Source organism: Lineus longissimus, chromosome 16 (assembly GCF_910592395.1).
Source record: "Lineus longissimus chromosome 16, tnLinLong1.2, whole genome shotgun sequence".
Taxonomy (NCBI): Eukaryota; Metazoa; Nemertea; class Pilidiophora; order Heteronemertea; family Lineidae; genus Lineus; species Lineus longissimus.
In genome coordinates, this window is record NC_088323.1 from 10,278,960 (window position 1) to 10,304,437 (window position 25,478).

The following is a 25,478-nucleotide window of genomic DNA, read 5'->3' on the forward strand; positions in this document are numbered from 1 at the left end:
GTCAAATCGGTCATCTCGACTCTGTATAATCAAAAATAAGCGTTATTGGTCGTGACGAGCGCCATCGCCGACCATCATCGCCAGTAGCCTTATATCGCTATTCGAATGACAACTTATCGCCGCAGGATCTTGAAATTGCAGTCTCACTTTTTCCAATTGGTCATCACTACCCTGTATAACCAACATGACAGCGATAAGTTCCGACGTGCGCCATCGCCATCGCCATCGCCAGTAGTCTTATATGAATGAATGAATGAATGAAATTAACTTTTATATAGCGCCTTTCCCACTGCATACAATGTTCAAAAGCGCTCATCACACTCCAAAATGCGTTATATCGTTAGTCGAGTGACAACTTATCATCGCAGAATATCGAAATTGCGGTCTCAGTTTGTCCGATCGGTCATCTCGACTCCGTATAACCAAAATGTGTGAGATCAGTTGTGACAAGGGCCATCGCCGACAAACAATCATTGCCAGTATTCTAATATTGCTAGTCGAATGATAACTGATCATCGAAGAATCTCGAAATTGCGGTCTCAGTTTGTCCGATCGGTCATCTCGACTCCGTATAACCAAAATGTGTGAGATCAGGGCCATCGCCGACAGACAATCATCGGCAGTAGTCTGATATACCTAGTCGAATGACAACTTCTCGTCGCAGAATCTTGAAATTGTGGTGTCAGTTTGTCCAATCAGGCATCAAAACTCTGTATAACCAAAATAAGCGTGATTGGTCGCGACGAGCACCATCGCCGACCGACTTTCATCGCCAGTAGTGTAATATCGATAGTCGAATGACACCTTATCACCGCATAATCTCGAAATTGCGGTCTCAGTTTGTCCAATCGGGCATCCCGACTCTGTATAACCAAAATGAGAGTGATCGGACGCGACGAGCGACATCGCCGACCGAACATCATCGCAAATAGTATTATATCGTTAGTTGAATGACAACTTCTCATCGCACACTCTCAAAACTGCGGTCTCAGTTAGTCCAATCGGTCATCTCGACTCTGTATAACCAAAATGAGTGTGATCAGTCGCGACGAGCGCCATCGCCGACCGACTTTCATCGCCAGTAGTGTAATATCGCTAGTTGAATGACAACTCATCATCGCAGAATCTCGAAATTGCGGTCTCAGTTTGTCAAATCGGGCATCTCGACTCTGTATAAACATAAAAGGGGCGTGATCGGTCGCGACGAGCGCCATCGCCGACCGACTTTCATCGCCAGTCGTGTAATATCTCTATCGTATGACAACTTATCATCGCAGAATCTCAAAATTGCGGTCTCAGTTTGTCCAATCGGGCATCTCGACTCTGTATAACCAAAATGAGTGTGATCGGTCGCGACGAGCGCCATCGCCGACCGACTTATATCGTCAGTAGTGTAATATGGCTATTGAATGACAACTTATCATCGCAGGTTCTCGAAATTGTGGTCTCAGTTTGTCAAATTGGTCATCTCGACCCTGTATAACCAAAATGAGCGCGATCGGTGCGACGAGCGCCATCGCCGACCGACCATCATCGCGAGTAGTCTAATATTGTTAGTCGAATGACAACTTATCATCGCAGAATCTTGAAATTGCGGTCTCAGTTTGTCCAATCGGTCATCTCGACTCTGTATAAGCAAAATGAGCGTGATCAGACGTGACAAGGGCCATCGCCGACCGACTGTCATCGCCAGTATTCTAATATTGCTAGTCGAATGATAACTTCTTGTCGCAGAATCTTGAAATTTCAGTCTCAGTTTGTCCGAATGGTCATCTTAACTCTGTATTTAACCAAAATGATGGCGATCGGTCGCGACAAACGCCATCGCCGACCGCTTATCACCCCCAGTAGGCTATGATAAGCAGAGGCGACAGGATAGTTCACAGAATAGTTTGCAATCTTTTTTGTCTCAATTAGCCCACCAACCGTCTATATCTTCATATGATCCTGGTGATGCTCTTAGATTCTTGGTCTGGAAGGACTCTTTCGGAAAAACTAAAGAACATGACATTACCTGCCCATACTTAGGTGACAAATTGAAACTAGATTGTTCATGTTCAATGCGTTTAGCTGCGGCTACAGGAAGTAGCCTGGTTCAAAAATTGGTCGATGTTTTTGAGCATGCGGGAAGACGGCGCATGTGGGATATTAGACGGAATTGTGGAAACCCAGCTTGTGCCACCTCTATAAAGAACTATGGTAAGCAAATAGCTTTCGAGCAGGCTAAATCTCATGTACTTCAGAAACAAGCAAAGCCGGTTTTTTGTTGGGAAACCCAAAAGTATCTCTAAGTACATTGATAATCAACTCAGTATGCCTTATTTCTTACCTAGACAAACATTTGTATTGAGGCCTTCTTTAAGATCCAGTTTTTTTGCTGGCGATAGGGCATCGGATCTTCCTCTATCCCTACTCAAGAGGTGAAGTGCTTGGAGGACAGTTCGGGCACGAGTTTTTGTCATACCCTCACAAAAACTATAAGAGGTGGTAATGGCAGTGCAAACTGGTTTGTAATAAAGCGCTGTGATGACCAGCATGTTTGCCCAATTTCTGGGTTGGATCGATATGTACAGTGGTGTTTACAGTGGGGTGTGGATATATCTTGTGGATATCTCTTCAGAATTGTTGATGAATGCAGATCAGAATGTCACTTATCAGACAATGTAAGTAGTACAGCAGGTACCCTGCGATTTAATTGACCTATTTAGCATGCTAATTAGTGACCTAATTGCATATTTAATGAGGTCCTTTTGTTCTCATGACCTTGAGTTGAGGAAAAGATGGGGCAAAAACCTTGAGCTTGAGAGTTAGAATGATGTTTGTGGAGGTTATCCTTGATAGTTAAGGTAATTAGTGTGCTAATAAGTGACCTAATTAACAGTGTCCCAGACTTCCAGGGTCTTATTTTTCCAGGGGGGGAGGGAGGACACTTTCTACTTTTACACCGGCACGTTCCGAAACATCGTCGACGCGTGCGATCCATAGAAATGTGTGGTATTGTCCATCACCCACGGCGGTTCAGTGTGTGTGTTTTAGTTTCTAGGCCATAGTAATTACCTATCGCATTCCAATGATCTAGACTGGCCTACTTGGAGTTCAGACAATCAACTGCTGACCTCGCATGACTGAGGCTCACATATTATTCTATTTTTACTTGCTTCCTGGATGGGGTTACCGAGGTGGGACAGTGTGTGTCTTGAAATAGACATTCCAGGCTATAACTGGGTGTTTGAACCACTGAAATCGGTTTAGTAGTTACTGAGCTACAAGCAAGTGAACTTCTGCGAGTATTTTTCTGCATGTAAATTATGCGTGTTTTAATTAATCTTTTGATAACTGATCTCTGGTTCTTATGAACACAATTTAGTTACCATAATCAAGAGAATCTTTTCATCTTTCAGAAACAGTAAAAACTTTGGTGTTAGGATTTACTTCCTTGATCAACTTTTGCAATTGAAAGTTGCTCCATTTCAGTCTGTGGCCGCTTGCACATCAAATGTTAGTATTATTGGTCAATGTATACTGTGGGTAATATTGATGTTTAACAGTGTTACAATGGTGTATTAAATGACAGAAACATTCATTATGGATTTTATTATCAAATGAACAGGTTTTTGTAAATTTGACAGCAAAAACATAGTACGTTAACCCACTACTTTTAATATCTGAAATTCAAAAATCTGATGATGAAATGTCTGGAAATCAAATTCATTATTGGTTATAACAAATGAAAATATGAACTCCATCCAAGCCACACAATGCACAAACTTATATTGTAATCAATATCATAATCTTCTTTCTGTTAAAACCGAAATTCCCAGAAGAATTAAAACTGATATTGTATAAATTCACACAACGAACATAAGGTGCAATGGCTTTAAGCACAGAATAAAATAGAAAACTGACAGATCACACTTCAGATCAGGCAGTATTCAATCACCAAGCAGGTGTATAAGTGTTCAAACTAGTCATCCAAATTGTCTGTCTTCTTAAGCTTTCCTGTTCCCTTTTTCTGATTCGATCCGCACACCTCGGCTCCCTTCTTCTTCAGTTCTGGATGGTTGTGAGTATGGTGCTCTTTTGGGATAGAAGCAGGGCAACTGATTGTATTGAGCCTTGCGTTGCAAAACAAAACGCTTAAACAAGATGAACAAAATACATGCTGGCATGGGGTTATGACTGACTGGGGGTGATATATGTTCGAACACACACAGCAAATAAAAGTAGAACTTAATTCTTCTGATAAACCGACAATTTCATATTCATCTAACAGGGGAATACGTTGTTCATGAGCTGGAAATAAATGCTGAAAAATCCCATCTGCTGCATCTTCTAGAACAATGTCTAGTTTTTTCTTACTGGGTCGCCCTGCTTTCTTTTTTTCTCTCACATTACACCCACCCCTTTTATAAATAGCAACTTTGGCACAGACTTTACATGACTCCTCAGTTAGAAGGAATGGAGTGAATAACTGCTCATTATCAGCAGCCAAAACTCTCTGCTCTGCAACTACAGATGAATCTGGTGAATATTTCTTCATGAAGATACAGCACAGCATGCACAATTTATCTGGGTGTTGCCCTGCAACGTCACACCGAATATCTAAACACAAGGTGGAAGAAATCTCTTCTACATAGTTATTGCACAAAAGAGGTGACTTTCTTTTCTGAGCTTGACTTGGTGATTGTGCTGGTCTCAGACATATTCTGCACACCCTATTAATATTGTTCACATGAGTAATTTGATCGTGCATGGTGAAAAAGGGGTTAAAATGACATATTACAATGCAATGATATCAAAATAATGCCTGCTACAAACAATGAAACAACAAAAAGAAAACATATCAACATGAAATCAAGCTTAAAGAAAAGGAAAAGACACAAAATTTACAAGAGTAGTGAAAAATCAACTCACAGGTACCTTGACAATGGGTGTTCAAAATAACCTTGAATTCATGAAATATCCAAAACCTAACAGACTAATGCTGATATATTCCGAAATTTGAGGATATCCTTTATTGAATAAAAGAAACAAAATTGGCCTCAGAACCAGAAAACCCCCCACAATTCTATGCTAGATTATCCACTTTCATGAGGAAACCACACATAATCCAATGCTACAGTCATGCCACGTGTAAACCACTTTTAAGAATGAGAAGCAAGAAAAGAATTTGACCTTAATGATCAGATATGTGATACGGGAAGCAGTAAACAAGAAAACACAAAGTTCACGTAGAGACAGACATTTATTAGTCATTAGAAGTGGCAGACCTCACACTATTCTATTCATGGCCGCCATTTTGAAACAAAGGTATTGCCAAGGAGATGACAGTGACCCCGTTTCCGCTGATGATTATCACTGCTGTGGCCTAGAAAACTAAAACACACAATTTGTGGTGATTTGAACCGCCGTGCACCAGGGCATAGACAAGCGTCCATAGAAATTGTCTCTACTCATGTTGATGTCCGGCTGTCAAGATGTCAAGATGTCCCCTGATGAAGTCGGGGGTCGTTTACCAAACTTCCCAAACTGTACGATGAGCGTATCGTTAGGAAATGAGATTTATTTGCACGTTTGTGTAACACGGGAGAACTGCATGACGGTCCTCTCGTCGAACTGTATACACAGGGGAATCCTCACTGCCATTCTGGCTTACTATCAGGTAAACCTCCTCACCCCATGTGTCCGCTAGCTTCCTTTTCCCACGGATGGTGACATTCTTCACCAACACTCTGTCGCCTACATGCAGACTATTCTCTTTATCCAAGCACCCGAGCATGTCGATCAGGGTCCGATTGAACTGTTCGCACTGGCCATTCCCTTGAGGGTGGTAGGGGGTGGTAGTGAGCTTTTCACTCCAGTGATCTCTTTAAGCTGGGAGATGACCTTTCCTGTAAATTTCAATTTTCAAGTCCATAGTGGAGAACCAGCGGCAACCTGACAATTTAGTGAATGCGTCCTCGATGCATGGCAAGGCGTAGGTATCGCGGACCGTTCGCCGGTTCAACTTACGGTAGTCAACGGTCAGACGTATGTCTCCATTTCGCTTGCGCACAAGGACGATGGGGCTGGCAAAAGATCTTTTGGACTCGCGGATGATGCCTTGATCCAAAAGTTGTTGTATGTGGCGTCTAGCATCTTCAAGGTCCCTCGGCCAAATAGGCCTCGGCCTCTCTTTGAATGGGGTATTGTCGGTCAGTTCAATCTTGTGCTCCACCACGTCTGTGCAACCGATGTCCATATCATGGCGGGAAAAAACATCTGCATGCTCACGCAAGAGTGCCTTCGCCCTGACATCCCATTCGGCGGGGAGGCTTGCATCGAACTTGAAATTGTCGACCACACTTGGTCCGTCATCACCATCCTTAACAGTCTGTGGTGCTGAAATGATGTCATCGTCTGTCTTGATGCTAGTGTTTCCCACATTCCTCGTCCAATTTGTGAGGAACAGATCAGCTAGCGTGGACCGGGGCGCGAGGTTTATTTCTTTCTGAGAGAGGTTTGCAACTTGGATGTTGAGTCGGGCCTTGGTGGTGGTCGGCATCGTCACCAACATATTCTGAACCATGAGGCCAACTGGAAATGAGGTCCTTGTTGTGGTTGCCTGGACTGCCGCGGGATACTCAACCTTCGCCCCAAGAGTACGGGCCAGGCAGGGAACAGTGATGGTCTCCACAGGTTTGATTACAACAGCACGATGGCTCAACACTTTGGCTGACCCCAGTTTACCGGTCTTCTCATCACAAAATTGCTGGACATTTAACATTGAGGCGTGAATCCGTCTCAGTTCAGGGGAGGCCCACAGCGGAACAGAATCGGTCCAGTTAAAACATTGGTCCCAAGTAGGATCAGGACCTTGGAGGAGACGGCTGTATCAGGGCACACGAGGAAAAAACTGTCGCGGCCGTGCCCATGGGGATCCGGGTCCCCAGGGAAGCTAACCACTGCTGAGGTGTACCCAATATAGGGAAGTAAATGGCCACCAGCGCCCTCTACTGTAAGCACTCCGTCGAGTGGTTCAAGAGGTCTGGTCTTGGCCAGGTGGTCCCAGTAAAAAGACTCTGACACTGTGCTAACCTGCGACCCAGAGTCCAGCAAACACACAGTGTCGGTCCCACCAACGATAACACCGGCTTTGCACCTGTCGCCAACTATTTTTGACAGGAGAATCTGCCGATCGACCTTGGTTGTCGATCTCTCAGCAGATCTCGTACAGGTCACTGTGGGGCCTCTCCCACGTGCTGCCTGTGTCTGGCCCTCGACACAGACACCTCCTAGTTTCCCTGGTCTTCCAGGGGGTGTCCTCCTCCCATGAGGGTCGCGCACACACGGTGGGGGTTATGGGGCTTCCCACAATCACGGTAAAAGTGGCCCTCTTCTCCACAGTTGTAGCAGATCGCCCGCCGAGTGCGTGGCACTGGGGCCATCGACCTCTGTCGACCAGAGTTCTCATGGCTAGGGCCTCGTCAACGGCCACGTCCTCGTCCTGGATCACCCTGGTCTCTGGGGGGGCTGCTGGTATTGAGATTTCTTCAAGCCCACTACAGAGATGCTGAGAGCTTTCACCGTCTCCATCAGCTGGGCCATCTGCTTTCTGCCTGCGCGGCTGGTTGCGGCCCGACGTCCTGTACAGCCTGGGACTTGACGACCACCTTCTTTCGGTCCTTGACATCCTTCCCCTCTGTTGCATGAAACCTAGCCCTTTTTTCACGAATTCTGACCTCCTCCTGCTTAAGGGCGATAAAAAGAGAGGGAAAGTCATCATAGTCCACGTCCTCAGCATCTCCCCATAAGTCGAGGGTTGATAGGAGTGTGTCCTCCGGAACTGTTTCAAAAGCGTCCCAAACTCGCCAACAACATCCACGGTCCCTCTATCAACAGCTTTACGTAACACGTCTTGGAGGCGCTGCAGGTACGAACTTGGTTGTTCGTCTTCCCTCTGAAATGTGTCGTAAAAGCGAATTAGGATCTAATGGCCGTCATCGGATTTGCCATACGCGGCCCGAAAAACCTTCACGATACTATCGTGGGTAGCGGCCTTTCCCAGACTGCGGCCGAGGGTAGACGCCGGAGGAACAAGACTGCCCATGACCAGCCGGTGCTTGATTCTGTCATCGAGTTCTGCTTCTGGTTCGAGTTGGAGCTGATTGACTTCATATTCCCAGCCGTCAAAGTCCAGCTCAGAGCTAGGGGGATGTCTTTTTCCTGAACAAGATTTTAAGCGTCTGGTCCACACACGCTCGGACTGCGCAGATTTTCCCCCTGTGGCGGCAGCCGGGGGTCCCCCTGCTGGCTCCTTGGGCTCGTCGCCATCACTCGCCATGGTGAGCCTGAAATTAAAAGAACAAAGATGTAGGCAAGGGGTTAAAAGGTGTTATAACGGTGGCTTGGGCACAAAGGCAAGGCCTATGTACACAAGTTTCAACTCAGTTACGTAGGGAAAACAGAACAATAAGGGGCATATTTAAAATTTACACTAGTTTACCTTAGGTCTAATTGTAGGCCTACTGGTACATCAGGTTATCGTACAACATAGTACCTACAGCCACTACACGACATACGTCATCACATGCATCCTATTTCTAGCTCACCAGCTTCCAACAGAAATGCATAGCTCTGAGCCAATACAATGTACATACACAATGTACAGGAGATGTACAGATCATTTACACAGGAATGCACTATGCTATACAGCCTGCATTTTCACTAAAATAAACTAGGCCTATGCACACATAGAAAAAAATAAGGCCTACAGACCCAACAGGCCCCACGTTGGGCGCCAAATATGTAACACGGGAGAACTGCATGACAGTCCTCTCGTCGGGGGTACGGGACACGTAAGTCGAGTCTGGGGAATAGGGCCTCGGAGAACTATTGGCATGCGACTAGAAAGCTACTCTACGTATAGGAACCGATCAACGGGATAAATTGGAACCATCAGATCTATATTTTGCCACCATTTACATTGTGCGTACACATAACCGCAACATACATACAATACTACATTGGCCTCAGAGCCAAACAAAGGATCTCACAACCCACATGTGATGAATATTTTGGGAGCAAATCTCCCCAAAAGTATGACCGATCAGAGGAAAATGATGCTGTGCCAGTGATGCCCAGTGTCTAATGAAGGGGATGAACCATTGTCAAACAGAAGATGTATATTAAATTAGGTTGATTTTGTGGATTAAATGCGGAATGGTTAATAGAGAATCTGGCCTCTTGAGGGTCCACCTAACATACAACCCTCCTCCAGCAGGAGAGTTAGAGATGCAATTTTAGTTAGTTCCCCTTCTCTCAGAGGGCACCACTGACCAATACATATACAAACTTGGCAAGGCTACATCTGCTACTATCAAAATGTGCAGGTGGTAGATATTCGGAAATTCATAGAGCAGAGAGCGCAATTTATCGGTATTGGGCTTATGAAACAAAACTGGCACGCTCTAAGAGAGAGAATGGATGAAATATCGGAATATCTGCAAGATTGATGAGGGTCATTGAGACAATATATATAGATAAAAGTAACCCCATGTGCAATATATGTCATTTGATGTTGACGAGCATCATGTATCAGTATCTGTTAGGGCGTCGTTAAATTTTGTTCTACACGAACAGTTTACACCCCGTGGTAAAGAACCAGTGGATAGTGTGAAAACGTCAAAATCATCTCTCTTGGCAATATAATGATTGGGAGGAATCTTTTCTGTCTGAATCGCAGTATACCGATGAAACAGAAATATGGGCCATTTGAGATGTCTGAAATTTTCAAAATGGAGAGATGCACGGTGTGAGCCCCTGTTGAATGCATGGAATATCTTGCAAATTTTTCGGATATTCTTGCGTCTTCTAGGCCTGAAGGTTGGGAACTGCAGCAAAACGAAAAGTTGTATTGCAACGATTTCCCCCGGATTATGTGCGAAAATCACTCGAATTTGCATTTTCATCCTACAAACCCGAATTGGAATTGTGCGACGGTGTCATCGTGGTTCCTGGCACAATTTTGCGTAAAGAAATTACTGATGATCCACGTGTTACAGTTATCGAAAGAGATACATTGCACATCGTTAAAATCGAAATAGCTCCTAAACACTGGTTCATTTTGCAAAGCTGTCGCTCGACGTATTATGAAAATGACAGTAACTATTATCTGGCATTTAAGGATGCAATACAATAAAGGTGAAAGTTTGAACGAGTCGGAAAACTGAATTGATGGATGCTACTGCATACGTGTAAAAAGCATTATACCCCTGCGAAATTCGACTGGAAATTGTCGGCAAAAGCCGGCAATTTCCACCTAATTCCAAACTATTTTTCCTTGCCAGGAGGCTGGAATTAGCAATAATCTTACGTTTTATATGATGGGCCTCTTATGCTCGTGTAAGTCCATGGTCAACACACACCAAGAATGATATTTACATTATAACAGTATGACAAGATTGTGTCAGAAAACTAAGGGATTAGGTCAGTGGCATATGCTCAAAACTTGATAATGCCACAGCAATCATGTTTGCAAGTGACATAAATCACTTGTTTGCATAGATAATTTCAGGCGCCCGCAACAAGAACTGGTCATCCTAGCAACCTCTGTTGGAAGCAAAATCAACCTGCAACCTTTAATCATATTTCTGTGTGACAGAAATTGCCTGTTTGCAGTTATAATTGCAGATGCCATCAAAATTGAATTAGAATTGGAAATCGCACGGCCTGGGATCAAGCAAAATCAACATGCAATCATGTTTGCATGTGAAAAATTGCCTGTCTGTGGTGATAATCGCAGGTGCGTGTGACAAGATTGCAATCAGCAAAGTCAAAACTAAGCGATTATTGGTTTTACTCCACGTCAAGAGATCTTCTTGTTGCATATCACAACGATTCTAATCATAGTCACTGTTGAGTGACAAAAAACGCCTGTTTAAGTGTGCAGCGCTCTGATCGATTCAAACGTAGAGCAGGTCACATACTCAATATTAAATTGTCAACAAATGCCAGCTATTTCCAATATATGACAACCCTGACATTGGTAAATGAGCTCGAAGGTTTGGGTCCAGCCCGGTCGCATACTGAATTCTTAATTTCCAGCTAATGTCAACAAATGTCAGCTGTTTCCAATAAATGACAGCAAATGACAATTCTGAGGATACAGTCGCATTCCTCGTTGCATGCTGAATTTGTAATTTCCAGATAATGTCAACTAATGCCAGCTATTTCCAATAAATGACAGCCCTGACATTCCTCGTTGCATGCTGAATTTGCAATTTCCAGTTAATGTCAACTAATGCCAGCTATTTCCAATAAATGACAGCCCTGACATTCCTCGTTGCATGCTGAATTTGTAATTTCCAGCTAATGTCAACTAATGCCAGCTATTTCCAATAAATGACAGCCCTGACATTATGGTAATCAGCTAGAAGGCCTGGGTCAAGATTTTTCCACCTAATTCCAGCTCTGGAAATTAGGTTCCAGCTAATGCCAGCTTATGCCAGCTTTTTCCAGAGCTGGCATTTTCTGGCACTGCCATTTACCAAAATACCGCCAAACTCCAGCCCTGACATTTTCTGGAATTTCCAGCTAATTCCAGCCTCCTGGCAAGGAAAAATAGTTTGGAATTAGGTGGAAATTGCCGGCTTTTGCCGACAATTTCCAGTCGAATTTCGCAGGGGTATCCGGTATACATGGTATACATGTCATGGTAATAGATTAGGAATTAGCATATTCTATTTTAGTCCAGATTGCTATGCCATGGGAAACCCCTATGATGGGGGGGGGGGGGCATCATACAGTTGTATCAATGGCGAGTAAGACAGAACTGTGCTGTTTTGAAGTTAAAGCTGGCTTACTGGACTTTGCGCAACGAAACGAAACGAGCGAAATGGGGGAGCGACCATTATGTTTTACCCCGGTACTCTAGCCTGAAAATTTGTTCGGACCTCGATCGAAGAAGGTACGACAAACAATTAATTAATCAAACCCTTATGAGGTTCATTCATTTGAAGTAGAGAGGGTAACGTACATTGTATACACAAATCAAACACACACGCAGTGCTTGCATGCATTGCAGAGAACGACTTTTGAGTGATGACCCACACCCACCCAGGCAGCTGAGACACATGTCTTGTTGGACATGCCTACCGATTTTTACTAAATAAAAGCATAACTTCATCACACTTTTGGGGGCTGAAAATGTACTCATGTAAATTACTTAAATTACATGCCAAATTCGCACATGACCTGTTATTTCTCAAAGCTTGGAAGCTCAACTGTCTGAATGTAATGTATGCGCGTAATGTATACTCTCAGCAAGCGAATAGTTGTGATCGTCGGTTTTTGATACGAATCGTTTCCTGTATGGCCGTTACAAGCCGTTGTCTGAATATGATGTGAATCTGTTTACTGTTCAATGCTGCTCCCTGTGACGCTGTACCCGCAAATGTTCAATGAAAAAAATGCTTGATAATGACTTACACGGCTTGTTCGCATCGTAAACATAGTGGTACCCGGGTAAACTGTCTTTGCGTTTGGCCTAATTTTACAACGATTACTCCCCATGTAACCACGATCTAGGATAGACAGGCTGTGTATTATGAATAGGAAAAGTCACCTAGGGACCGTTGCGTAGACTACTTTTTTGGCGAAATATTGCGCAAAGTCCAGTAAGCTGTCAGAGCTAGCCCTTGATCATGGAGGGAAATTAATTAAGGTGAATGTCCTGGTCTGTCTGTAAGGCTGGGTTCACATAGAACTATACTATTCGGTATTCGGTGCACGTTTTGCCAGGGCACGCGGGTACCTGAAATCGAACAAGGAAATTTCACAATACCGGGTCACATAAGAGGGCACTATTCGAAAAGGTCGTATACCTGCGTATAGTATAGTATAGTATAGTATAGTGGGAATCGTGCGCGTTTGATTTTCGTGCAGCGTATACCACCCTGTTCAGAAGTGACCAGTGCATTTTAATGTTATCTATCACAATTATTAAACGATTTATTGCATACTATAGGATATGTTAGAAACAACAGTACTCATTTTTACTCATTTTATTGCAATTTCTAAGTACAGGCCTTCATTACATGTTTTATTACTAATCGACTAAATGATTCTTTTAATCAACATCTGGATGATCCATGAGGTTTTTAAATGTCCTGTGGTACTCCCCCAACAGAGGTCTCATCTTAAAGTGCTGCCGCACCCATTCTGTTCTTTCTTTCTTTGGTCTTTGTGCCTGGTCAGCTTCATCCTCGGCTAAGAGGAGAAGAGCCAAATCTTCTTCGTCTGAACTGTCCATCTGATCGGCGCCAAAAGACCGAATACCGCACACATGCTACCCTATGTGACTTGCCGTGCCCGTATAGCGTATAGCGAATACCGAATAGCGTATATCGAATAGCGTATACCGAATACCGTATAGTTCTATGTGAACCCAGCCTAAGAGTTCTATATCTCACAGCTATCTATATTCGAGGTATATCTGCAGATGTCATCCTCTTGCAAACAGGGCCTACAACGTAACTTCTCCTTACGCATGCTTCATTGAAGGAGTATGTATCAAGTTAAATGGCCTGATATTGTTGGGATGGCAGAGGCATGCCCAGGGCATGGGGCACAAATCATCATAGGCCATGAGTTTACACAAACCATGTGCTGTACCCCAGGACATTCAAAGGCCCGACCACCCGTGCTATTGCTTGCATATGTACAGTTCCTCTATTCATTGAAATGCCATTAGGCAATAGGTCATCGAAATACCTTAGTGGGACAGCAATCGGCACCAAATACTATAAGATTGCATTAAATTTTCAGTGAAGTTCAAACTTTTTGCCAATGCAATTCATGGTATACCCCATTTCAACTTGCCCGCTCCCTGGGTAATTTGCTAGTCTTTATTGATAATTGTGATTATTGCTTAACTACTTGCCCGATTGCCACCTGTCTGATGAACATGGGGACATCTATTAACTGCCGTACAGTGTTACTTGCACATGGGTTTTGATTTTACCTATTTTTCATGGTCAGAGCAGTTAAATTGCATAAAAATTCGATTTGGCTAGATACTGTTATATCACTTTCTGTAACTAGCATGAATTAATTGTCTACCAAACATTCTTTCGGTGAGCACAATGGCCCCTGGCCGTTTCATTTTATCATGATATCAAGCCTGGAAAAAGTCAAGAAGCAAAACTTTTGATTCATTGCCAAACTTCTCTGAGCCCACTAACATAAGCATGGTAGGCTTACATTTTGCATAGCCCCCCCCCCCCCCCCCCCCAGCATATTGGTGCATATTGGTAAGTTTGTATGTCCTTTCTGGACCCTTTTTGTGTTTTTTACATATGTCGCCCAGAAAATGATGTTCTTATTTTCCCGTCTCTCGGCCACACCCTTTTCTGGATAAAAGCCATGAAAATTGTTTAAAAAAAACAAAAACAAAAAAACAAAAATTATACTATCAAGGGTAAGTGATATTCACATCAAATTCAGAAACCCCTGATGCATTACGACCTCTCATTTTGGAATGAAATCAAAAACAATTTATCCAATTCCAGCAATAATAAAAATCTGTATTGCGGCTAATCTCTGAGCAACCTTCAGGAATTTTTGTCCCAGGGTAAACGAGGATGCTCATCCCAATCATCTGACACAACAAGTTGAAGTTCAGCAGTCGCAAGTGGTTGGGCACAAATTCAATCTATTTACATAGACCTTAATTCACCAAGCGTCTCTCTCGGTTGCCATACATGGTGGACCCAGAGAATGTGGTCCCTGGACTACTTCAGCATCAGCTGGCAGCCTTTGCTCTTCCTAAATGTTTTTTTTTTTCAGACGATTATGATGATGATGAAGAAATTCACGATTCTGATGAGGAGTATAACCCTGCTAGAGATGTGAGTGACAGTCAATCCAACGATGAATCTGATGCAGAATCCGTTGTCTACTCGATGCTAAATGGAAAGAATACCGCCAGTCCAAGCCAGTCTATTACCGTTATGACTACAAATAACGCTGATGGCAGAAAATACGACAGAAAGCATCATTGTCTCTTTGCGTCACCTGAAAGATATGCATAAAGAAGAGCGCGAAATCATAGAATATATGGCAGTTAAGGACCCGAAGAAGAAACGTAATCTTGAAATTAAATTTAGGAATCTGGGGGAGCACTTGCACAATACCACTGTGATCAGGAACAATTCCGGAATACTGTCTGTGCAGTATCGTTCATCTCGGCCACTTCCATGGCAAGAATACGTTCCTTGTGAACACTGCCTTGGATATTATGCCAAGCGAGAACTGAGGAGACATGTGTCTCGTTGTCCATTGTCTCCTGAACTAGGAATTAAGAAGTATTCCCGTGTTGTTGTTAGTGGTCAGCTTCTGCTACCTGTGCAGATAAGCACAACGGCTGGATTCAAGGAAGTTCTGGTAACAATGGCTTCAGATGAAATATCGCGAATCGTTAAAGGTGATCATATCATACTGGCTCTTGGAGCCAAAAAGTTTGAAAAGTTTGGGCTCGACCACGATCAGTGGTCCAGCATTCATAACACCACGCGCGAACTCGGGAAATTGCTGAGAGCATTGAGAGAGGCTACTAATCAGCCAAACTCTACAATTGAAGACTTCATCGATCCTTGCCGTTACAGAGACGTTGTGGCCTGTGTAAAACAGATTTCAGGATTTTGCGGTGAATCACATCAAGTCACCACCCCTTCTCTAGCGTTGAAACTGGGGCATTCAATCAAAAAGTGTGAAAAGATCGTGAAGAAGAATGCAATGGAGATGAAATTAAAGGAGGCAAAGGAAGATGCAGCTGAGTTCATAGGCATGTGCAATGACTATTGGACTGAGGACATCTCTACTCATGCCCTGAGAAACTTGCATGAGGCAAAGAGAAACAAAATAAAGTATATTCCCCTCACCAATGATGTGAAGATTCTCTCCAACTACCTGAGAAGAAAGGGCGAAGCTGCCTTCAATAAATTAAGCAAAAGTTCACACGACTCTACCAGCTGGCGTGACCTCGCTGAGGTAGCCATGTCACAGCTCATTCTGTTCAACATGCGCCGACAGGGAGAGGTTTCAAAGATGAAAGTGGAGGATTTCAAGGCCCAGCACACTGGTGCACAGGAGGATGTCCTGCAAGCACTTTCTCCGTTAGAGAAAGAACTCTGCACGAAACTGAGAAGAATCGAGATAGTGGGCAAAAAGACATCGACGGTCCCAATGCTTATCACGGCTCAAATGCAAGCATGGATTGAGCTGGTGATTGAAACGAGAGATAAAGTTGGCATCCCCCCAGACAACCAATTCCTGTTTGCACGAACTTTCTATGGCTCCCTTGGTCATTTTCGAGGTACTGAAACTCTCTGAAAACACAGTAATGAATGTGGTGCCAAGTATCCACATCTTCTCCGATCAACACAGCTGCGGAAGCAAATTGCCACATTGTCTCAAGTCTTAAGTCTAACGGAAAACGAAATGGATATTGTGGCCAAATTCCTTGGCCATGATATAAGGATCCATAGGGAATTCTATCGACTACCAGATGAAACCCTGCAGGTTGCCAAGGTGTCCAAGCTTCTCCTTGCAATGGAAAATGGCACGTTCTTGAAATGCAAAGGAAAGAACTTGGAAGACATTGATGTCAACCTTGATGAAGGTACGTTGATATAATCATTTTGCCCTCAGCCAGGGGCTTTAGGGGTGAGGGCATAGTCATCCCCTAGGCGGCGGAAGGGTGTCCTCACTCTTTTGTGAACACAGTTTCACATTCATTCATGATACCCGATGCATCATCAATGAGTCACCTCTGACTTAAGGTTGGGGGAATAGGGGGTGCAATGCAAAAACATGTTTGGTGCAATTACTCTCTAACTATTGATTGTTCGACTCCCAAGTTTTATTGTCATTGGCCACCAGGTGAGCACATGGCCCATGGACCATTTGAATTTCGTCTGTAGACTTCGGGGAGGGAGAGGGGGGTCATAGAAAAGTCTACGCTTTGTAGATGTTGGTTTATAGATATGCCATGGTTTGAAATGGGAAAATGAAGGGAAAAAGTCTCGATGAATTAATCTGTGTTGTGATTTCTTAATATTTTTGTGATTTTGTGCTCGTTGCAAAAATGCCACCCTTTTCCAGCAGCCTGTCACGATCGAATGGCTAGGTATTTTTTGATCGAGTTTGCAGCACATAAAATCCTAATGGTACTATAGTTTTCATTGCAGAAAACTGTGCTCGAAAAAGATGATTTTTTTAGGAAGTTATTCAACTTTAAAGTTACGAGAGTATTTTTTTAAAACACCCTGTGCTTATACTATGGATTTAGGAGTACCAGCTGGTTTCTTTTACTTTTTCCACCTTTTTTGAGTCAAGGCCATAAGATCCACTGTGGTGTTGGACACATAGTCCCTGGACCTGATCTCATATTCATGAAACATGTGTTGTAAAGAGTACAGCATACATTGACGTGTCAATAGTGCTGTCAAACAGACAATTATCTGAATGACTGTGCACTCTTCACTCAAATATTTTATTTACTGACAGCATAGTCTAATTTTGCTTTACAGACATTGTGCTTGAAGGAGAGAGTGACTCCGATGACGATGATGATAGAGACAAGTCTAACATTCCAGGTAAATTTTATGATTCAAATGTTGTGTCGCTTAAATTACATAGATAGCTCAGGGGGTTAAGTAACCCAGTAACTATAGGTTCTATTGCGCGCAGAATAAAGAAACGATCCCTTGCACAACTGTATGGCCCACTTGAATATATGTACATGACCCTCAATTTTGACACTTTGCAATAACTGAGTTACTCCGCATCATTTGCGATTCAATCATCTGGGCTAAGTCCTAGTAGCTGAGGGTTATTACCAACCTTTGAGTTCACATGTGAAGTTACATACAAATTTTGTTGAAAAGTTAGCCAAGGCTTTTGTAAATAACACCTGAACCACCCCGTGCCAATACTGGTAATGTCCATCTACACTGTTGACGAACTTGACAGAGTAAAGTCACTTTCAGGGTGTTCAGGGTGGAATGACATTGGACGTCATCGTGGCACAGTGTAACTGGCTTTCAGAGATTTGCTGTTCAAAGATGGTGTCATCAAACTTAGATGAAAAAACTCTCAAAACTTTGGAAATTCATGCTAAACATTTAGGTATAGAACATAAGGCATAGTAACATACAATGTTGGATAATTCTGTTGTTGGCTTTGCAGACAAAAAGGAAAAAGTCAGTGGAAGAAAGAAACGTAGAACAGTCGTAGGTACAGTCGTTAGAATCCACCTTGTTTGGTTTTCATTTTCACTTGAATAGCTCATCAGTTATCATCTCCATTGCATTTACCATTTCGGAAGTGTAAAATTGTATGCTAACCTGCCTGCGTCTGGTTGCGAGGGATAACAGCCATATGATGCCAGAGGCATTATTCCAAGAAAATTGTGTCATGATGTCAACTCGTACAGGTAATGAAGACACTTGGGACTCGGAAACATTACATCATGGCCTGGTCAAATGGAAAATGAAAAATGAAAATGGCCAAAACCTGCCTTGGTGGCTAGAGAAAAAAGAGACATTTGAGGCCTTTCTTGTACATGTGCCTTGTGTGTGGCTCATGAAATTTTCTTCCAGCAGCAGCCCTGGTAGTTTGAATGACCATTGAGGGGGAAAGTATTTTATGTAGACTGTTCTATGGAAATCAGTTTGAAAGTGTTTTAGACCTGACCACTGCCCATGTTCCTCTCCAGAGATTGATCTTGAGGAGGAGAGTGATGATGAAGACGATGAGTCTTACTTTCCAGGTGAATTTTAAGGACACCATGACCCATTTTCTTTGCCGCTTATGATAGGTACAAATGGTAGGACTATATCACATATCCTTCACGTTTTTGATTTGACCTACTTTTGAAGGTCACAATGGTCAATCTCGTCCAGCGTTCAGACAAAACCACGGCAATTTTTGTAATCGCTTTAGCCAGAGATCTAAATTTGGTCATGCAATAACTTTCACTACAGTCCTCAAACTTGGTGCAGAGTTAACAGGGAATATTGTCTACTGGGGTTTTTCACCTCTTCATGTCCTTGGTCAACAGGTGAGCACATGGTCCACAGACCATTTCATCAGCAGTGTCTGATCTTGACTCTGCATTTAGTAAATGCTTATGACTTCAGAATATTCTCAAATATTGCGAGAACAAGTCCGTTTGTAGATATCAGTGCACATGCTCAGTTTGGATTTCAAACTGAGGTTTTGAGTGTAGTATGTACATGTATTTTGGAGGTTGGTGATTATTGATAAAGCTGACGCGACTGTATTTGTGATGTAAGGTGGCATTTTGACACAAATGCATGTATCTTACTTAGTTCCGTGTCAAATAGGACATTTTATTTGTCTTCATATGGCTGGCTTCATGTGGCAGCCATTAGCATTTATACCTTTTCAGAATCCTATATTCGAATACAATAGTCCAATTTAAAGGAGCAGTACATTCACTGCCTATATGCTCAACGCACACGGCGTGCACGTATTGAGAACTGCTACAGGCCATCGCGTTAGTGATATATATCATCATCACCTGCGGCGTATTTATACCATATTCAATTGATTGGGTACCATAGTGGGTTGTTCTTAAAACTGGAGCCTTGCCTTTTCAGTATTCAGCATTGAATACACTGCTTCTTTAATACTTTTTTGCAGAAGAAGAAAAAAAGAAAAAGGGCATTAAGCAGAGTAGAAAAGGTACAAATCTTGAATTCCATACTATATTATGTTATGTGTGATGTGGACATCGGAGTAGAGAGGTGTCCGCCCTACAGAGGTTGTGACTGAGGTAAATGACTAAGAAAAAAATTGAGACTGAACAAACATGTCCGTTATGTGGATGTGTCCGCAATATGAGGTTCCACTATACTTGATTGCCCTGTAATACAGCCAGCATATTATCCCCTGCAGGAGAAAAGGAAGCTGCAAAAACGAAGAAAAAGACAGGAAAAGGTAAGTTTTGAAATCCTCATTGATATACATTCTGCATAAAATATTCAAACATAATTTTGGTCACCAGGCGATCTAGCTAACATTGAGATGAGACATGGATTCATGTTCTGACAGTCATGGGTGTCTATTCAGTTACCAGACCGCGGCCTTTAATGAGTCATGGTTTGGCAACTAGCCGGCCTATCCTCAATAGTGATATGCAATTTCTCCTTTTCAAAACATCACTGGTCCGAATCTTTTGAAGAAAAAATACTGAATACTGAAATTTTATAGATCTAGAGGCAATAATCAGCGATTATTGAAACTGATAAAAAAATCGGAAAATCAATCGCAAAAATCACAGTGAACAGGTGAAAAACAGAACACCCTGGGCAACTCGTGTGACACAAGTTGCCCACGGCACGAAACGAAAGTACATGATCATTCTCGGATTGCGCATGCGTAACGGTAAGCGTTTTACCTGAATCGCTTTGGCCGTTCACACGCAATGCTACACCGTTGGAAGCTATATCGATTTAACTGGAACGTTGGGAAAATGCTAAAACTGGTGATTTAGCCGCAACGATTTGAAATCATTGTAAGAGGCCTTGAATAGTTGAGTCGATTTAACTCGCTGGAACATTCCCACATCGATACAAGGCTCTAGTTTGAACGCAGCTATAGCCTCTGCCATTTTATTTGACCAACTTTTCAAGGTCACTGGAGTCAAGAGCGGCATTTAGACGGCTGGTGAAAAACCACATTTGAGTGTGTGCGCGTACACACAAAGCCCCCTCTGCTTCTTCTGGTTTCATTCCTGTAGGTGTAGAACTCTCCGATTCCTGTGGCTAGTGGAGGTGTTAAAAATAGTTTGTTTTTTTACGTTCACGGCATTTCTTCGCAAAAAATCTGTACATAAATAAGAAATTTCTGCAAAAATGCGGATTTCTGCGATTTTGAGTAAAAAAATTGGGTCCTGAGATACATCCAAACTGCAATGAAAAATATATAGGGTGGGGGGGGGGTCAATATCGAGCGTTAGACTTCGTCAGAATGAAATGGCCAGGGCCATTGTGCTCACCTGTCGATATGAAAGGGAGAGTTTGAGGAAGAACTATGAAAAAACATAGTTACAAGACAGCCCTATAGTCGGATTCATAAGTAAATGTCACTGCCCTTTTGGGCCGCTGCGCAAAAACTACTGGGCCGATTTCTTCAAAGTTTGTTTTTTCTTGAATCTAATTTCGGGACCCAAGAGGATTTTTATATTTCAGTAACCATGGTTACGAAATAATTTTTTGTATGTATTGGTGTACTTTGACGTAGCGTATTGATTTTGACATTTTCTCCTCTGTACTGCTTATTTCTGGATGCATTTTGCTGAAAATGTTCAGGTTAATTTTTTTTCGTGTGTATCTTTAAAGCTGCCAAGTTTCATTTAGAACTATCCATCAAAAAAAATCAGGCCCTCCAGATTCCCCCAAAATGGCTCCAAAGTTGACAATTTTTTTCTTTATAATTTGCAAATCTCTAACCTGGAAATTTTGTTGGGTCCCGAACTTAGATTCAAGAAAAAACAAATTTTGAAGAAATCGGAAATTTTGTTGGGTCCCGAACTTAGATTCAAGAAAAAACAAATTTTGAAGAAATCGGCCCAATAGTTTTTGCACAGCGACCCAAAAGGGCAGTGTCAGTGACATTTACTTATGAATCCGACTATAGGCCTAACTATAAAAGCACTGATGACAGCTGTGCTACACTTTCATCATTATCATCATCTACTTTAGTCAACCAGCTCAGATGACCTTTCTTCGGGCAGTGATCGGTAACGGTGAACTCCTTCCGACCCAACAGGCAAATGTTTACATTCGTGTCTCCGTGTATCATGGATTCGATGTGTATACTAACACCGTTGTTGTGTTGACACACTGACTGACTCTGACTGTGTACATTTCTACAGCGACGAAAAACGATCACAAAAATGGTTCTTTTTAAGCACTCGGGACATGTTTACAAAAATTAAAGCAAGTGTTTTTAGTAGAGGTTTACCTAATGAGTAGCGTCTGGGTGATTATAAACCATTAACTTGTGTTTAAAAGCCCACATTTTAACGAAAGGTTCCGGCTTGACGGCAGCTGCCATTTTGCCATACTCTCGAAACTTTGGGATCGTCAAATGCAATGGAAATCACATAATTTCTGACACACACTGCTACAATTCATCATTTTATTGTTCTTTCACAGTATTATTACGCCACCCCGATTCGCAAGGCAGCTTGTACCAACTGGCTCTGCATTGACTATCCCCATTCCAAGCCGAAGAACAGTGTGACAAGTTTCTCATTTTACCTTCCAATCACAGTCAAAATTTTCTAAAACAACCGGCAATGAGGACAGACTAATAATCTCAAACCAATCACAAGAATGTAATCAACACATACGACCTCATCCGAAGAGCGGATGATTAAGTTTTAGCATTGATTCAAGGTGATTTAATTCCTTCTTCGTCTCGCTTCAAATTCATAAAATGGCTGTCTTCCATACTTGTAGTATGCAGATCTAGTGGCGCAGTACAACACTGCGCATCTGGGATACCCCGACGGATTGCCTCGAACAGCGAAATTCAAAACTGCTGGCAATGTGCCAACTGACATTTTTGCACAATACCGCCACCTAGTGATATGAAACGAAATTAATCTTTTTAATATCGAAACCTCTATATCAGGCCGACCTCTAAAACTTCATTTCAAACTTCAATCTGCTGGAATAAAGAAAATGGGCTTTTTTAACCTTGACCTACTTATACCTGAATAGTACGTCACACTGACCTAAATCTGTGTCAACATGTAGAGATGCCCAATAGGTGTCTACATTTCAAATTTAGAGAGTCTATGACCAATAGCAAAAAAACGTGCCATGATCAAAGAAATTTTAGAGTTCGACCTCTGTGACCTTGAAATGAAGGTCAAATCAAAAACCCGTGTGATATGTGATGTACCTTTATTAGATACACCCACCATAAAATTTTCATCGCTCTAGCTTTAACCATAAGCTTCAAAATGACAAAAATAGGTTTTCAAAGAGCGCCCCCTATATGGCAGACCAGCAGTCAAATTGCGCTGATTTTCATTCTGAAGGAAGGTCTTGCCTAGGGGTACCCACACACCAAGTATGAACGTTCTGGGTCAAGCGGTTAAGAAACGTGCCACGATTTTGTCAAAAGTTAACAACGGACGACGACGGACGCCAGACGCCGCGGTATCGTATAAGCTCACCTGACAGGTGAGCTAAAAAGCAATGAACCAGCTGACGGTGGATAGTTTCAAAACCTCTTTCGAGTCTCTTTCTGAATAAATATATGCAGAACATGACCACATGACGAAACCTCTACCGATTGGCCAATGGAATAAAAGCGCGCGAGACATTGCCCCAATGAACTTTCCTTATTTGGTCACAGTACTCACTCGTACCGGTATGCATAATCATGTGTTGCGCAGTCGCTTCCCGCGCAGTTAATAGACTGCTCCATTATACGCATGCGCGAAGTGAAAGCTGATGCCGCATGTTTGTCAGCCTTCTCAGCAACGCCTGCTCAGATGCCTGGAAATCGCGTCTTTCACCCTCGGATTTTCAAAAAATTCTTTGCGCGGGAGGACGCCCCCCACGGACAGCCCCCCTTGAGTGCCTTTGGCGCTCTATTCCACGTTCGCGGCCTGCGGCCACTCTCATGTCTGCTAAATGCCGGAAAATACACTTGACAAATGTACTGGCCGAAAACTCCACGTAATACACGCTACTCTTGCCAATAAACGCAATACATGCCAAGATGCACCTACATGCGCGTGCCCCAAGGTAAAATTAATCTGGATTCGTTACACATTTGCGTTCACATAACACTTTGAATCTGGATGCATCCGGATCAATCTGGATTAAAACCGCGTCAATCAGTGGTTCTTTTTTAGTCCAGATGAGATCACATTGATCCGAATCCTTTTGCGTTTCAACGAAAAAATTTAACCACATTCGGATCCAATCCAATTGCATGTGGTCTTTTTCCTGTCGTCTAAATGTCACTAATGTCGTGCGGTGGCACCGCCGTTTAGGAGGTTACAAATGTGCCCCCATTGTCTAACCGTTAGACAATGGGGGCACATTTGTAACTTCCTTATCCAGATAGCACAAACTTGGTACATACTTGGTACAAATGTACCCATGGGCGATCCCTACTCAATATCGAATCATGGCTTTTTAAGATCCACGTTTTGGCCACCAGGGGGCCAAATGTCCAAAGTGAAAATATGCAATTTCTCATGGAATGCTGGTCTGAAAATGCTGATCTGAAAATCTTGCAATGGTACATCACAGATCCTTTGCATATTTTATTTGACATACCTTTCAAGGTCACAGGGGTCAATATTTGCTAAATCACTGAATGGGTGGCTCATTTGCATCAGCAAGTGTTTATTCGAGTGAACACATGGTCCCTGGACCATTTCATTTTCCATAAAAATTATAATTGATGTGTAAACCTTTTACAGCCTTACCGAAACGGCGCCCATGGTCTGATGAAGAAGCAGCTGCTGTAATGTGACACTTTCAGAAGAATATATTGCTAGAGCGACTGCCAGGCAAACTACAATTTGAGCAATGCAAGGCCAAGGAGCCGGACTTGAAGACCAGAACCTGGAGAGATGTCAAGTATTACATAAAGAATAAAGTAACAACATCAAAACGTGACCGAGAACGAAAAAGATTGTTTTAAACAAGCTCTGGTGGTGACCAGATTTAATTAATACCGAGCTGGAGGTCCTTGGTTGTATAATCACGACCGCTCGGGTAGACCGAAAATGCAGACTAAAACCCGAGCCAACTGTAATAAGCTCTATAATATGGTGTCACACAGTACAGAAAGTCGGGGAACCTCGATAGCTCGGCTGTGGACCGGCAATCCAAAGATCTGTTGTTCGAATCCCAGGCAAGGTAACTTCATTTTTCTGTACTAATCTCATTCCTTCATTGATATGAGCCAATATTAGCTACCTGTATTAGTAATTCCCATTATCCATCAACTGTGTCCGAATTTGTGGACGATTCACCACAAGGTTTTCCCATGTTTTTTCACTGATTTGCAGGAAATAGTGTACAAATAAGTGAATTCGATATTGGTGTTTCTTTTTCTTTCTGCTTTGACACTTGTTTCATGTAACTAGTCAATTTAATATGACACCCTTTCATCAGCATTACGTTTCTCTGCCCCTGATGATTTTTCCCCACTTCAAGGCCCTGAAGCGGGGTCCATTTTATGTTGATTGGCCTCCTGACCCTTGGGGATTAGCCATTCAGTTTGTGTATTAGGAAATAATTCCTACCCATTAAAGAAATAAAAAGTAAAATATTGTGCAGCGTCGCTTCAGGAAAGGAGACAGTTGGCTTAGAAATGTATTTGTATCACAAACAGATCTTTTAAATTTTAAAATTGACTGAAAAATAACGATT

At 42.6% G+C, this 25,478-nt stretch overlaps 2 protein-coding genes and 1 long non-coding RNA gene across 3 annotated transcripts; all 3 read left to right on the forward strand.

The window, feature by feature from the left end:
* Positions 1-14,831: 14,831 nt before the first annotated feature.
* Positions 14,832-16,464, forward strand: LOC135500562 (uncharacterized). Its single transcript, XM_064792094.1, has one exon. It carries the CDS (start codon positions 15,010-15,012, stop codon positions 16,369-16,371), a length of 1,362 nt encoding a protein of 453 aa, XP_064648164.1. The 5' UTR covers positions 14,832-15,009; the 3' UTR covers positions 16,372-16,464.
* LOC135500139 (uncharacterized) lies at positions 16,399-19,790 on the forward strand. Its single transcript, XM_064791387.1, has 4 exons — positions 16,399-16,660; positions 17,571-17,636; positions 18,758-18,811; positions 19,708-19,790. The coding sequence occupies exons 1-4, from the start codon at positions 16,480-16,482 to the stop codon at positions 19,788-19,790; spliced, it is 384 nt and encodes a 127-aa protein (XP_064647457.1). The 5' UTR covers positions 16,399-16,479.
* A 169-nt stretch (positions 19,791-19,959) lies between these two features.
* LOC135500563 (uncharacterized) lies at positions 19,960-25,142 on the forward strand. Its single transcript, XR_010449472.1, has 2 exons — positions 19,960-20,004; positions 24,521-25,142. It is a non-coding gene; the product is annotated as an uncharacterized LOC135500563 (long non-coding RNA).
* Positions 25,143-25,478: the final 336 nt, after the last annotated feature.